The 14,256-nt window shown below is 41.7% G+C and overlaps 1 protein-coding gene across 1 annotated transcript in view; it reads right to left on the bottom strand.

Annotated features, from left to right (window-relative positions):
• Positions 1-874: 874 nt before the first annotated feature.
• The window catches only part of WWC1 (WW and C2 domain containing 1), a 73,681-nt gene continuing 60,299 nt past the window's right edge, over positions 875-14,256 (bottom strand). The window contains exons 13-23 of the mRNA XM_075715195.1: positions 12,522-12,602; positions 11,500-11,586; positions 10,536-10,728; positions 7,929-8,081; positions 7,215-7,315; positions 6,275-6,422; positions 5,419-5,583; positions 3,880-3,972; positions 2,784-3,014; positions 1,468-1,589; positions 875-941 (exon numbers count right to left, since the gene is read on the bottom strand). Coding sequence (XP_075571310.1) covers positions 875-941; positions 1,468-1,589; positions 2,784-3,014; positions 3,880-3,972; positions 5,419-5,583; positions 6,275-6,422; positions 7,215-7,315; positions 7,929-8,081; positions 10,536-10,728; positions 11,500-11,586; positions 12,522-12,602 — 1,441 coding nt within the window. The remainder of the gene's footprint in view (positions 942-1,467; positions 1,590-2,783; positions 3,015-3,879; positions 3,973-5,418; positions 5,584-6,274; positions 6,423-7,214; positions 7,316-7,928; positions 8,082-10,535; positions 10,729-11,499; positions 11,587-12,521; positions 12,603-14,256) is intronic.

Here is a 14,256-nt window from a genome sequence, read left to right as displayed (position 1 = left end):
GTTATTCCAGAGTATATCCACCAGCTGCCTCTCAAAAATGCGCAGTCTGAAGGATTTACAGAGCAAGACACATTAAAAGCTACATATTTCCAGCCAGTGAAAAAAAAAAAAAAAACCCAAAACCAAAACAAACAACCCACAGTTTAGGTGCCAGGTGATGAGAAGATTCACAAAGGACAAAAAGCAAGAAGGCAGGTTTGTCCAGAAAGGTCACTTTATTGGAAAAACCTAAAATGGACTTGAAACCTGCAGCCCTCCTCCCACAGCAGTGGTTTCAATGGGCTCCCCAAGTTACCTTAACAGACCCATTACAGACATGAGCTGCAGTACAAATGTTAAAAGTGCAAGTATTCTGAACTTCACACCCACTTTTATGACCTGGCAGGAAACACAAATGCTTCACAGCTCACAGAGAATTCGTTCACAGCACTTGGGAGGCAAAACTGTCTCCCTGCATTCCCCACAGGATACAAAATACATCACTCGGAGGAGAGTCTGATGCAGAACATCATAGAAGGTAGGGGTGAGGTTTCTTCAAATTTATTTTATTGCAGTAAAACCTCTAAAAGATAGAGCTGTACAAAAATTCTAAACAGCATTATTTAAGAATAACAGCACCTTACGCTGCATTTGTTCTTATTTAAAATTCTATTTCCCAAAAATACATTCCTAAATATACAAACTATACAATCTTGTCACTTTAATGCTGGTTTCTGTGATGATATAACTTTAACCTAAAAATCTTCAAAACATCCACATACTGACAAAAGCTCTAATATACAAATGCCTTGGTACCTTCATAAAACCACATAAATAACTTCAAAACCTAAACTGCATTTGTAGCATTGTCCGGAAAGCAAATACTTTATGGTGATCACACATCATCCGCAGAGAGCATTGGGATGTTTATCCTCGGCCGTGTGAAAAAAGCCATTTTCTCTCTAAAAAAAGATGATCAGTTGTTAATGCAACAGAATTCTTGCCAGAAATGTCCATCATCCACATTAAAATTTATCCCACCAGCTGTCACCACAAGAAGCAGCAACACATCCTCTCACAACCTACACCTCTTATTTACATATCAGACATGAGGCATCCTTACAGTTAAACTCACAATGCTGACCTTATCAAAAAGCCATTTCAGAAAGGCTCGGGTTTTTGGCTTTCTAGGCACATTACTTAGGGAAACAAAGGGCTGCTTCTGTATTAAACGAAAGATTTGTGAATTTGTTGGCAGGTGGGGAATGATTTGGAGTGCTGCCAGTTGCTTTGAGGTCACATGCAGTGCTGCAGCTAGTTTCCCCGACTCTCAGACCTTATACTTCAATACAAAAACATAGACATTTTTGTTTTAAGCAGAACAGTTAACAACAAAGATAAGCTTTCCTCATCAGCATCTCAGTCACCTGTAGAAAAATCATGGTAGCAGTCAATTTTTCCTTTCCTTTACCAGTGACCTGTACCTACCTGAATGACTGTACTTCCAGAGGTTCCTTCCGACTCTGGCCTCGCAGCCTGTGGACATCCTTGGCAGCAGCTCTCATCATTTTATCAGCTTTGAGCTCACACTTCTGTTCTGTTTTTTCCACCTAAACAAATAATGGAAAAAAGCTGTTTGTGTTTCCAGGAGGAATAATTTTATCTCAACTAACCTCCAAATACAGCAGTATTTCAGCTGCAGTCTGAGGGGCTTGGAAACTTGACTCTGGAATCACAAGCCACAGAAGCTGACCACTGTAACAGAGAGAGCTTTTTTAAGGTCTTCTTCCAGCTCTTTGGTAAGAATTGTAGGTGCTATCTGCAACTTCTTTCTATCTTCTTGATATATTTAAGCCAGCAGATCAGCTCACACAAGAAGGTGGCAACCCATGTTCCAGCTGTGCCCCAAAGAGCACCTCATACCAACTCACTCCTAAACCCAGTGCCCTAACAACTTAGTTTCTGCCTGGTGTCAGCAGAGGTGCTGACACCGATAAATCACAGAAGTTGAGAAGGAGCCCTGTACGCAAGGGAGAGTATGACATAGATAGAGTAAGGTTAGTGCTAACCACATGACACGTTAACCACAGCATGACATACCACAGCTACTATGGATTGGGAGGCTGCACTTCACAAAACAGATGGCATTTGTGACTTCCCATATTTGCCCCTGTGCTGAGGCAGGAAATCTGCACTGGTAAATGCATGGGTTTGGGACTAACAGAACTCTACAAGAAGTTTAAAAGGGGTCAAACTCCAGCAAAAGTGATAATGCTTTCGAAGTTGAAAGACACCTTTCGTAAAAGAAAACAAAATTGTTTAATGAACTGTTTGTTTGAAATTCTTGGTAATTAGTTCTGTCTCCTTTCCATCCCTGCCCTGCAGTCCACCCTCCAAAAGCAGAAAGATAGATACTATTAAGCCCTTAAAGCCAGAAAGTCTGCTACCATCTGACTTGTATTATCATTTCATATGCATAAGGATCCTGTTCTAAAGCCAAGTGTCATCTATGCACAAGTTTTACGCAGCCATTGTTTCTCTTAGAAGAAGCAAGAGACGTAACTGCTATCTTCCTAACCCTCATATCTGTGGGAAGGTAGGCACAGGCTCTGCAGTTTGTAAATACCACACCTGAGAACAGCCAGACACTCATGGACTGCAGCTTCCATTATCAATCGCTTGCTTGATGAGGCCGTAAGTGGAAGACATGAGTGACTGTAGTACTAAGGCTTCATTTCCTGACTGTCCAAAGTACCCTGTTTCTCAAATATCTTGACTAATATCCAAGGGCAGGTATTACTCACTCGTTTTTCCACTAGCCTCAACAGCAGTCGAAATCTCTCATCATCCTTCACCCACTGCGGCAACTCTTTTTCACCCTGACTTTGAGCTTGTTCCAACTGTTCCTTCAGTTCTCTCAGCACCGAGATCTCCTGAACCAGCCGATCATGCCAGGTTTTTGAAGCTTGCAGGTCCAGCTCCAGGTCTAGCGAAGTGCGGATTAGGCGCTCTGTACCAAAGGACTTGATTGAAGGCTAGAAAAGAAGGGGTGTATGAACACAGTGATGAGAACTGTCCCGACCACTCCCCCAGGAAGGGCCAAACACATCATGAGACCCATTTTTCCAGAACTTCTCTCAGCACAAAGCATCTCTATTGATCCTGCTTTCCAATCCATCTCAAGACAGAAAGCACAAACTCATGCAAGTCTTATAGATAAGTTTTTTGATTTTGGCGTTTCCACTAAATTTCTTCCTTGGCAGCTTCTCCAAATCAAACAAGTCTTGCTTGCACACCTTGCTCCTAAGCTTAATGTCTCATCTTCAGATGAATCCACAACACAGCAGAAAACCCTGTGTTTGTTTTTTCTAGTAACATACTATGTTGCCTTCTGCTAGTTTCAAACACAAGCTGCCTCAAAACTATCTCCTTAGGAGCTCAGCATCAGTATCCTGGGGGAATTTCAGTCACTGCCATCACCATGGGCACAGAGGTTCATTGTGTGCCACGGAGTTACTACAACAGGGTCGCCCGAGCATCTAAGACATTCTCCTCACCCTCTTCCCCAGCTCCTCACATTTATTATAAAGTACTTAAGAATCTCACAACAATAAACACAGCAAAACTATCTGTGCTACTTCTGCTCTGACAGGATGGAAAATACCAGGAACCATCTTCCTAAATTGATTGTTCTAAATGAGTTCCAACTTAAACATTCCTGTCATGTTCTGATATATCAAAGAAAAGTAGCCTTGAGAGACTTCTCACACACAAAGAAAAGGTTGTGGATGAAATCAAGTGGCAACTGATTTAGGTTTGTAAATTCTTCCTTTAAAACAGCTTTCAGTTTTTTGCAAGTGTCTACACTAGAGAAAAAAAAATAAGTGGTGATGTTTTTACCCGTTTCACTCTGACACTTCGTCTCTCCATTGCATTTCGAACAAAGGGGGGCTTTTTGGATAGCGTTGAACTGTCACTATCACTGCGATTCAGCTGAAAATGAAAGCAAAACCCACGTATTTTTCATGAAAGAAATCCAAGCAGTGCATACACACATTATTAGCAAGATCAGAGGGTTCTGTACGTGATTATAAGCAGTGATGTAAGCAGAACTATGAAGTTTTGTGAATGGCTACAGCTGACAGCTGCCACCCCAACCCAAGTGCACAACCTGCAATCCATTTGGCACAGCCAGATCCTGCCACAAGCCTTGAACTCTGTCCCTTTTTGGGAATAGGCTGCATGGAAAGAGAGACACTGAGTTAGGGTATAATATGGGACCCTAGCCTACTACCCTTCTCCTGTGCAAGTAACTATGCTGGGCAAAACAGCCTAGAAAAATAAGCTCTAAGTAATAAATAAAAAAAAATTACTCTTTTCTAGCATCTGTAAAACATGGGGCTGTTTTATTAGATATTTCTCTAAAATCATTTTAAGCTAGTGGTACAAGAGGTAGGTTTACCTGTAAGCTATCCCCCTGCGTTTTTTAACATAAGAGTTATGTTACACACATACAGCCTGCCTCCTTTTGTGATTGTCTCTAGACCCTTAAAAGAGCTCAACTCAAGTAGGGTTTAATTCCCGTCTCATTTTCCTTCCCAGAGTTGCAGGGGTGGGGGAACAGGCATGTGTGATCTGCATGTGCTGGGACACAGCACCTCTACCATCCAAGCACAGGCCACTACTGCAAATTAAATAAGGTTTGTTTCTATGGAAGCACCTGCTTCTGAATTGGAGAAAACCTGCACATCAAATCCGGCTCGGCTGTATTAAAAGAATGCCCACTTAGGGCAGGTCATGCGTGATAAAAGCAGTGCTTGCTTGTTTGCCAATTCAATTTAAAAGATGAGTTATTTATAGTTTAGGCTGACCCTCAATCCAGGAAATAATTGTGAGCAAACATTTCAAAGCAGTGGAAGTGACATCCTGACCCTGTATGTGGCCTGTTCAGTTACCTTCAGACAAAGCACACTGAAGACTTTCAAGCTTCCACAATTTTTTTTGCTGACATTATCAGGTACTTACCTTTCTGTTTCTGTCAAGCTTTCATGTTCATCTCATCTACAGTCAGGTAGACATAGCTAACTCGGTTCAAGTTAGCACAGAACAGTCTTAAAGCAACAGCAAAGGGTTTGATATGTAACTTATTCATCACTGTCTTACAGCAGCCCTTCCAGGTTAGTTTGGGCATCTCAACATGCTGCATGTACCACAAACATACGTGCACGTATATATTTTAAAAATTTGTGCTTAAGATACTATTAGTTCCAAGGAAAGATACTGTCTAGAAGGTGAGGACAGAGCAACTTCTGAAGTCAGAGGGGAAGAGAAGAAAGCAGTGTCAGGTCTCTGTGAAAAATTGAGACTAAGTGAACAGTGATGTCGTGCATTCATTAATGAAAAACAGGATTTATAACCTCAGGATTGCATTTTCCTTACCCGACACACATACTGACTTTGTGGTCCTGGTGAAAATGTTTTTGAGCGAATGATAGTGCTACCTCTGACAAACTGCGTTTGGGGTGGATTCGCTGCTCTTTTGTCTTTCGGACGAACTACGGTAGAAGACTGCGCAAGGCTCTCTGTGTTTGTTTCTTTATCCACCTGAAAGACAAGATATTGCAGTGTAAATGCCAGCTTGCCATCTTACCGATGACACATACCCAGGGCTGTCTGACAGGCACCTGTGATACATCATTCCCAGAGGCATCACATTCAAAACCAGATATTCTTTAGCCCTTTTCATGCAGGGTGTCCTGACACTTCACTCTTTGAACTCAGTAGCTGCTACATTAACTGTATCTCTCCCTAAGGGCTTCATATCCATTGATCGCTGTACAACACAATTGATTCCAACAAGCTTTGCCTGTTGATCCAGTACATCAATTTGACCCGGCAATCTCACACAGAACAGAGCTATGATTTTAAAGACATTCCCTTACTTGTGCATCTGCAGAAAAGACCCAATTGCTGTATGTACATGCACAGAGAGCACATGTATAGCACATCTTTGTTAAGACTACAACTACATTATGAATTAAACAAGGTCAAAGCCACAGTCACATTAATGAAAACAGTTTTCATAAGCAGCAAAAAGAAGGCATGAAACTACACTATATTAACTGTGGGACAAAATGTAGAGTTATTTAAAAATATTTCAGGTAGATAAACATTTAAACATCAATTATGAACTTTCAAATAACTGCTGTAGCCTTGCCCAGCTCAACAGCAACCCAATCAGCTGAGCAATGGGAAGCTTAACTCATTTTTCTGTTCAAAAGGCCCTTTACTTTACCTTCACTGCTATTTCCATGTGCAGCTGGGAATTCAGACTTTCTTCTGTTTCCCACAGCGATTTTCCAGCACAGAATTCTTCCTCCTCCTCTGCTTCATTTTCACTGATCTCATCATGTTCTTCCTGATCAGGAACGTCTTCGTCTTGCCTGTTAAGAACAGCTTTGTTATTGAACTGGCCTATTGTGCACAATACTCTGGTGTTGCAGCAGGAGTTACCTCCTGTAAGCTGCTGGACAGAAACCCGTCCCCAAGCCAGCCAGTTGTACCTGGCAGGCCCTGTAGCCACTGAGATTACGAAAACACAGGCTTATAAAGGAATAATTGAAACTGGAGTGAAACTGCACCAGAAGGCAACCATTACAGCCAAAAACTTCATACTGATCTTGCTTCAAAAGAAGCAAGCTGAGGGTTCAGCCATGTGGTCTGAGCTTAAGGTGAACGCATGTTAAGGGGAGCTCTCAGGACGCCATTAATCTTAGTTTAGTGTGATGCTGGACAAAACTGAAGCACTCTTAACATCCTTTCCAGCCCCTTTGAACTCACAGCTGGCTTCTCCATCAAACCCATTGGACAGGCTTGCTTTTTATTTCAAATGTTGGGCTTCATTAATAAAATCTGAATCTGAACCATGTAAACAACAGCCAAAATTAATATACAAGCAAAGCCTTGCACCATACAGTGGAGCTTTCATGGACAACCATAGAACATTGTACAAATAACAAAATTAGCACAGTGCTACTGACTATTTTAAACATTTATCAGCTTTGTTCTCATTTCCCAAGCACAACCTCCAGAACAGAAGAAACAGGATTTTTCACCAAAACAAAGAGACAGAAGCAGCCTCCCACAGCTCTGTATCATCTGCTTCTTCCTCTGCACATGAACCCCCCAAATGCTCTGATCATCCCACAATGCTAAGATGGTGGGATGCTACCTACCAGCTCTCTCCACTAGTTAAAGTGCTTCTGCTTTCCTCCAGTTTCTTCTCCACAGCTTCCAGTTCAACAGCTGTCTGCTCTAAGAGTGCTGAGACAGAGTCCTGAGGAGAGTAAGAGGCTTCTTGTGAAGATATGACCCTCGTGAACTGTAAAAGCGCCCAGCCTTTCTGGTCAGAACCACCCCAACCAGCTCTCCTCTGGTGGCAGGAGAGAGTCGTAGTCTCTACACCCGTGTTGTTCAAGCAGCCTATTGCACATACAGTGCTCGGTCAAGCCTGTGTGAGCATACCTGGCCTACCCCCCGCTGGCCAGTTACACTAGCATATGCACGTGTGCAGCTATAGGACGAGCATATTGCATGCCATGCATGTGCAAAGGTACATCTGTATCTTGACTCATTCAGCAAGTCCATTGCAACAAGGTGAACTGTCTAGTGGGAAGAAAGGCAAGAGCTCACACATCACTTACACCAGACCACATACCACATCCCTCAGCTTCGTGAGGAGTAGATTTCGGTAAGTATTTAGCCCAGGACAAGGGCGTATCTGTAATCAACATGTGAATTATTTTGCTGCACTTAATGACATTTTCAAGTTCTAAATATAAACGCACCAGCCTTCACTTCTCGTCTGTTGTAACAGTCCTTCAGCCACATAAACCCTCTCATTTGTACTGTTTAGAAGAAATTTGTTTGATTTAAGCAGTTGTTCTTACTGTTTTTTCAGTGCAGGGTACTTCAGAGTGAATGTTTCCTTGTTTACTTTTCCTGTTTTGCTTCTGCAGATACTTATAACTAAGGAGGTTATACCAACGGGTTGATTTCTCTCCGGATCTACATATTTCAGCGAGGCTAATTTGTGCTCCACCCTATTGAGAGCAAAACCAGTTTTAGCATAATACTAAAATGAACCACTACCACACCAGTAATAAATGAGAGCGAAAATCCAGGACTACTTGACTTTGGCAAGTTTGACAAAAAGAGAATTTGCCCTGTTTATTCCCATTTCAACAGCACTAGTAATGCTTCATGTTTAATAATTTTTAATATTGTCTAGGACTTCCAATCCAGCTAGCAAGTGCTTCACTACAGCTCCTGTGTACAAGAATCCAGAAGTATGAACAGTGCTACTGCAGACAGGATAAATTACAGCTAAAGCTTCAAACAAAACTAAGTTTGAAAGAAAAGCTTCAAAGCCCTCAGTAAGTTTGCAGATGACACCAGGTTGGGCAGGAGTGTCGATCTGCTGGAGGGTAGGATGGCCCTGCAGAGGGACCTGGACAGGCTGGACCGATGGGCTGAGGCCAACTGTATGAGGTTTAACAAGGCCAAGTGCCGGGTCCTGCACTTGGGTCACAACAACCCCATGCAATGCTACAGGCTTGGGGAAGAGTGGCTGGAAAGCTGTCCAGCAGAAAAGGACCTGGGGGTGTTGTTTGACAGCCAGCTGAATATGAGCCAGCAGTGTGCCCAGGTGGCCAAGAAGGCCAACAGCATCCTGGCTTGTATCAGGAACAGTGTGGCCAGCAGGAGCAGGGAGGTGACCGTCCCCCTGTACTCGGCACTGCTGAGGCCGCACCTGGAATACTGTGTCCAGTTTTGGGCCCCCCAATACAAGAAAGACATTGAGGTGCTGGAGCATGTCCAGAGAAGGGCAACAAAGCTGGTGAAGGGTCTGGAGCACAAGTCTTATGAGGAGCAGCTGAGGGAACTGGGGTGGTTTAGCCTGGAGAAGAGGAGGCTGAGGGGAGACCTTATCGCTCTCTACAACTACCTGAAAGGAGCTAGTAGTGAGGTGGGTGTTGGTCTCTTCTCCCACGTAGTTAGCGATAGGACGAGAGGAAATGGGCTCAAGCTGCATCAGGGGAGGTTTAGGTTGGATATTAGGAAAAGTTTCTTCACAGAAAAAGTGGTCAAGCATTGGAACAGGCTGCCCAGAGAGGTGGTGGAGTCACCATCCCTGGAGGTGTTAAAAAAAATGGGTAGACATGGCCCTTTGGGACATGGTTTAGTGGGCATGGGGATGTTGGGTTGACAGTTGGACTGATGATCTTAGAGGTCCTTTCCAACCTTAATGATTCCTAGTTTTTACTTACATTAAAAATAATCCAGCCACCAAGCCAGGAAACACGAAATTGCTACTCTACCCTTAATTGGTTTAGTGGTGGACTTGGTAGTGTTAGGTTAATGGTTGGGCTGGATGATCTTCAAGGTCTCTTCCAGCCTAAACAATTCTATGATTCTATGAAAAGGAGAAAGGAACAGGGGATGAAGACTCCCTTTCAAGAAATAAGCAAGGCTGACAAAAATCACTGCCTCACACCAAGATGCTTTAGTTTTCTGTATTCCATTCCTCTTCGTCTGCCTTGCCATTTTTTACTGCATTACATTTAGTACACATCCTGACATATTCAAAACCAAAGTAAAACTGATTTGCAATTTATCTAATCCATGTGTGAGTGGACTCCATTACACCAGCCCAGTCCAGCAGACTGCATGCTGAGCACACCTCCTGCAAGTTAGCATGCTCCCACCTGGAGGTCAGGTACCGTGGGACTGTACATGCTGCCAAAAGAGGAAAAACCCCATTTGGAAAACACATGCTTTCCTGAACCAAAGTGTACTTTGCAAAGCAAGTGAAGGAAGAAATGCAGAAGCACCATAAAACATGTACCCCTCCAGCCAAGGGAGATGCTACAGAACATGTGCAGGACAAAACATCAACTTTTCTGTAACTTAATGGTTGCTTATGTCCCAGCTCAACACACCCTACTCATGTTCTGGAGTACAACAATCCAGAAATAGTTCTATTAAAATCAACTTGCTCAGGTAACACTGAGCAACAAAAAAGCTCTTCTAACAACAGGGGGTGGCTGCCTATGGCAATTCTAGCACTCAAAAAAACTATACTCGTATAGATTTTATAGTGTAGATTAATAGCAGTTTTTAAAAAATCTTTTAGAGATTGTTAATATTCTACAGTGGCTTCCACATTCCTCTAAGAAGTCCATTTTCAATTACATTACAACAAATGTTTCCAAAAGGAAGGTAAATAGGTAGGGTTTCACATTAAATCATGAGAGAAGGGAAATCTAGTAGTCTGACAAAGTCACCAGTAGTTCTGTAACAAAATATTTATTTAATAATTTTTCTTTTTCCTGATCAAAATCGTTATTGCAAAGAACACTATCTGGGAGAGATCATATAGCTAAGGATTATCAAGAAAACTTTCACAGAAATTGCCATATTTCAAAGTTTAAAATTTTGTGTAATTCAAAAGAGCAAGCACACACAAAGATATTAAAATAGAGATTAATACTAACCAAACATTCTTCAAGGTGAGATTTATCTACAGTGCAAACATCGACTCTTAAAGTTTTCTGGCGTAAAGCCGGGTAAGAGATAGAAACCCAAAATACTTCATTGTACACAAGATTGTCTGAAGCTTCCACTGGTCTTGTGCGAAACAAGCAGCTTGTGCTTTCTGAACAGGGCAGGACAGCCACGCGAATGTTCCTATTGAAAAAAAGCATTGCAATCAATACTACCATACAGGTTTGCAGTTCCCTCCATCGCAAGAGCTCCATAAATCTGTAAGTGAAATTCATCCTAAGCACTGTGGACATTACTGTCCTATCCTATTCTTTGGACTATCAGTCAACTGAGAAAAAAGGAACATCTCATCACAACATCAGAGACACGAAGTGTCACGAGTTGCTGTAGTCTTCATCCTTCTGAACTTGTAATCAAACATCATGGGATTATGTTTTACATGGTTGTTTAAGTCCGTGAAACTTGTCACACTGCTAACATACCCTTTTGTAGGTAGAAACAACTACGTAAAAATAAATAAAATTTTTGTCAGCTTACTCGGCACATAGCTGAATTTAAAAAACTTGTGCCTAGAATGAGCGTACTAGAAGCTGTACATTTCCCCCACACATGCATCTGTGCAGGTGTCCAAGGATGAGTTTTGTAGCAGAACAAATGCCCCCTTCTCCACTCAATGCAGTTGCTCTGGGCACTGCTACAGTTAAGAACCTTGCTGGCTAGTACTAATTCCAGGCAAGACTTTTCCTAGCAAATACAGACCTTTGAGAAAAAAGATGTCTCTTATTTCTGTTTGTGGGTTTATTAGTTCATGAATGTTGCTACACATAACAAAGTGTAGAAGCTCTTCAGAAAGGGTAAATTTTTAAGAGCACGAATAAACAAAAAATAACATCTCACAAATTCCCACTGCAATCTCATACGAATATTTCAAGTGTGTTTATTTCACCCACTTACACTTTTTGATCTTGTTGTAACAGCAGTGCTGGAACATTACTCAGCTGGATGACCAGTATTGCAAATTGTTTATTTTTGTCATCATATCTGAATTGGAAAGACACAAAAAAGCATTATTATTAGAGAAGTCTGCATTGGATTCCATGAGTGAGTATTCCACTTGTTTAATTTGTTGTTTCACAACATTAAAAATTTACAAACAAGACAAAACAATAATGGGACCATGGGTTGCCTATAGTTTAAAACAAAATCAGTTTCATATTACATAAAGTTTTGCTACCAGAACATCCAGAATTTAGAACAGTCCAGAACATCCAGAACTTCAGAATTCAGGTACAATGGACTACAGGTTTGACTTAACAGACATTGCTTTTCCTGGGGTCTATCTAAATTGCTGTATTGTAACTAAAACCTTTTGAAAGACCTTATATAATGACTGTAATATAAAAAACTTACAAGTAGAAATACTTGAAGTACAAAAGTCAAAGTGTTACTGGTAACCATTGTTTTACTGTTGGTGGCCACAACAAGAGAGTTCCGCGCTACTTATTTTTCCTCAAATCATAAATAATCTTCCACTAAGTTGTTTAAGGAAGATGCCTCTGTGCCTACCTTCCTATACCTTACCCACTACTTGTGGGATTCAGGTTTGGTCAACAATTATGAATGCCATTTACTCTGAGCAGTTTTTCCCTCACAAGCTGCACACCGACGGAGACTGCAAGCCAGCAAAAGGCTTTCTCCAGCCCAGCACTGTCAGTGCTCCCATTGCTAGTTTGCACCCTCATACCACACTATCACCAGTTGATTGCCACTGACAATGGCACTGAAAGAGGATAACTGGGCCAAAGACCTCCTAGAGTCGAGTGCAATTCTCAGTTACACTACAAAGAGGGCATTAGTTAGTTAATACTAATAGGACAGGATGAACAGGATAAGAAAACAGAAAGCGCGATCTTTTAAATCCCATATATAATTCTTTCCATTGGAAGGAAAATCCAATAAAAATGTGTAGCACTTACCTCATTGCAATTTGCACTTTAGCTGTCCCAACTGCTTCTGTATCATCACTGTCAAACACCATTACTTCTGACACACATGGTCTGAAAGAAATCAAAGAAAATTAAGGACTTGATTTTCCTCTTATTGAAGTGCTAGCGTTTAGGTGATACAAGACCTTTTCCCTTCCATTCACGGGTTGGGTATATGGATTTTGTAAAATTAGTAGCTAAAAGAAAGCCCATTTAAGAAGTAAGTGCAATCATCCTTAGAGGTATGTATTACAGTGCTTATCAGCAGAAAGTAATATGCCTTCCCCCTTCACTGCCAAAAAAAGCCACACAAAAGACTGTGCAAAAATAAGGCAGTGGGGGATTTTTAAAGGGTTCCCTTGAATGGATTTAATAAAGACACCAAGTTCCCAGCAACAGAAATAAGACTTAACCACTGCAATCCTGTCCTGCATCATGACAGCAAAAATTCTCAAGTTTGACTAGATTTAAGTCAAGATTTGGGTTTTTTAAGAAATCAAACTTCCATAAGCACATGAAAAGTGATGGAGTACACTGACTGGTCTTCCTTGAAACAACTACCTGCATCATCTTCCTCCCAATGTACTCCTCCAAAGTTTTATGCACTGAAAGTCCCCAAAACTACATTCATTATCGAATTGACTCAGAGGTTGTACTGTAGCATATTAAAACAGGATTAACATTCCTCTCTAAGTATTTTCCATATTATTTAGCACTGTCTTGTATTTCATTACATTTCAGCTACAGAGGACAAACACATTGCTCATCCTACCCTCACCATTTATTATAGGCATCAAAACGATACTGTGGTCATTACAAAGGTTGGTAAGTCAATAACCCAAAGAACATTAAGTAACATCAGATGTGGGAGTGTGCATGGGATGCCTTCTCTAATTGTCACATGTTATCCCTCCTCCCCTCTCTGCAGAGCTCCCTGTCCTGGTTGAGGGACACAGGGGGCCTAAGACACGCAACTGTCTGCCTGGCTTGTGCCCATGAGGTCTACGTTACAGAAGCATTGCACGTTCTTGTCAAAGTGAATTGTGCTCTAAATGTAAAAAACTACTTATCTATCTAGAGAATTAATGAAGATAATGAATGAATGGGAAGGATACAAAATGAGCAATTTTTCACCTCTACAGTTGTGTCTTGCAACAAGTGATCCCATAATTCATCTCAATGCCAATAAAATAGTAACAAAATCCATGCTGGACACAGCCAAACCAGGTATCAATAAGATCAGTACCTTCCAGTGAACTTTTTATCAAACCACCCCAGATAGCTTTAGCAAGCAGTAAGGGAGGTCCAGAAACCCAACAAGAGCAGTGATGCCCAGCTCCGGCTCTAAGCTATGAACTTAGGGGGAGAAGTCCTGCAGAAATCACATACTGGATCCAAGCACGTGGGAACTGCATCGCAGCATGTACACATCCATGAGGCAGTTCAAGGTGCTTCTGCTATCTTCCTTAAACATCCCAAAGCCCTCTCACACTGACTGAGGGCTGTCATTGACACCAGAATGGCTGACTGACAGGAGAGGAACTTTACACCTGCCAGATGGCTCCGCTACCCCCATCAAGGCAGCAGTCACAGCTTACCAGCACCTTCACAAACAGACCCGCTGTTCAAACAGTTCTCTGTGAGCTTGCTTTCAGCTGCTTCTATTACAGGAAGCAAGGGTCATTTTGATAATCAAATTCAACCTGCTCATAGTTTTTTTCAGAAG

The sequence above is a fragment of the Pelecanus crispus genome, chromosome 8 (genome assembly GCF_030463565.1).
Source record: "Pelecanus crispus isolate bPelCri1 chromosome 8, bPelCri1.pri, whole genome shotgun sequence".
In the NCBI taxonomy this organism is placed as follows: Eukaryota; Metazoa; Chordata; class Aves; order Pelecaniformes; family Pelecanidae; genus Pelecanus; species Pelecanus crispus.
This window is presented reverse-complemented; position numbering and strand designations above follow the sequence as displayed.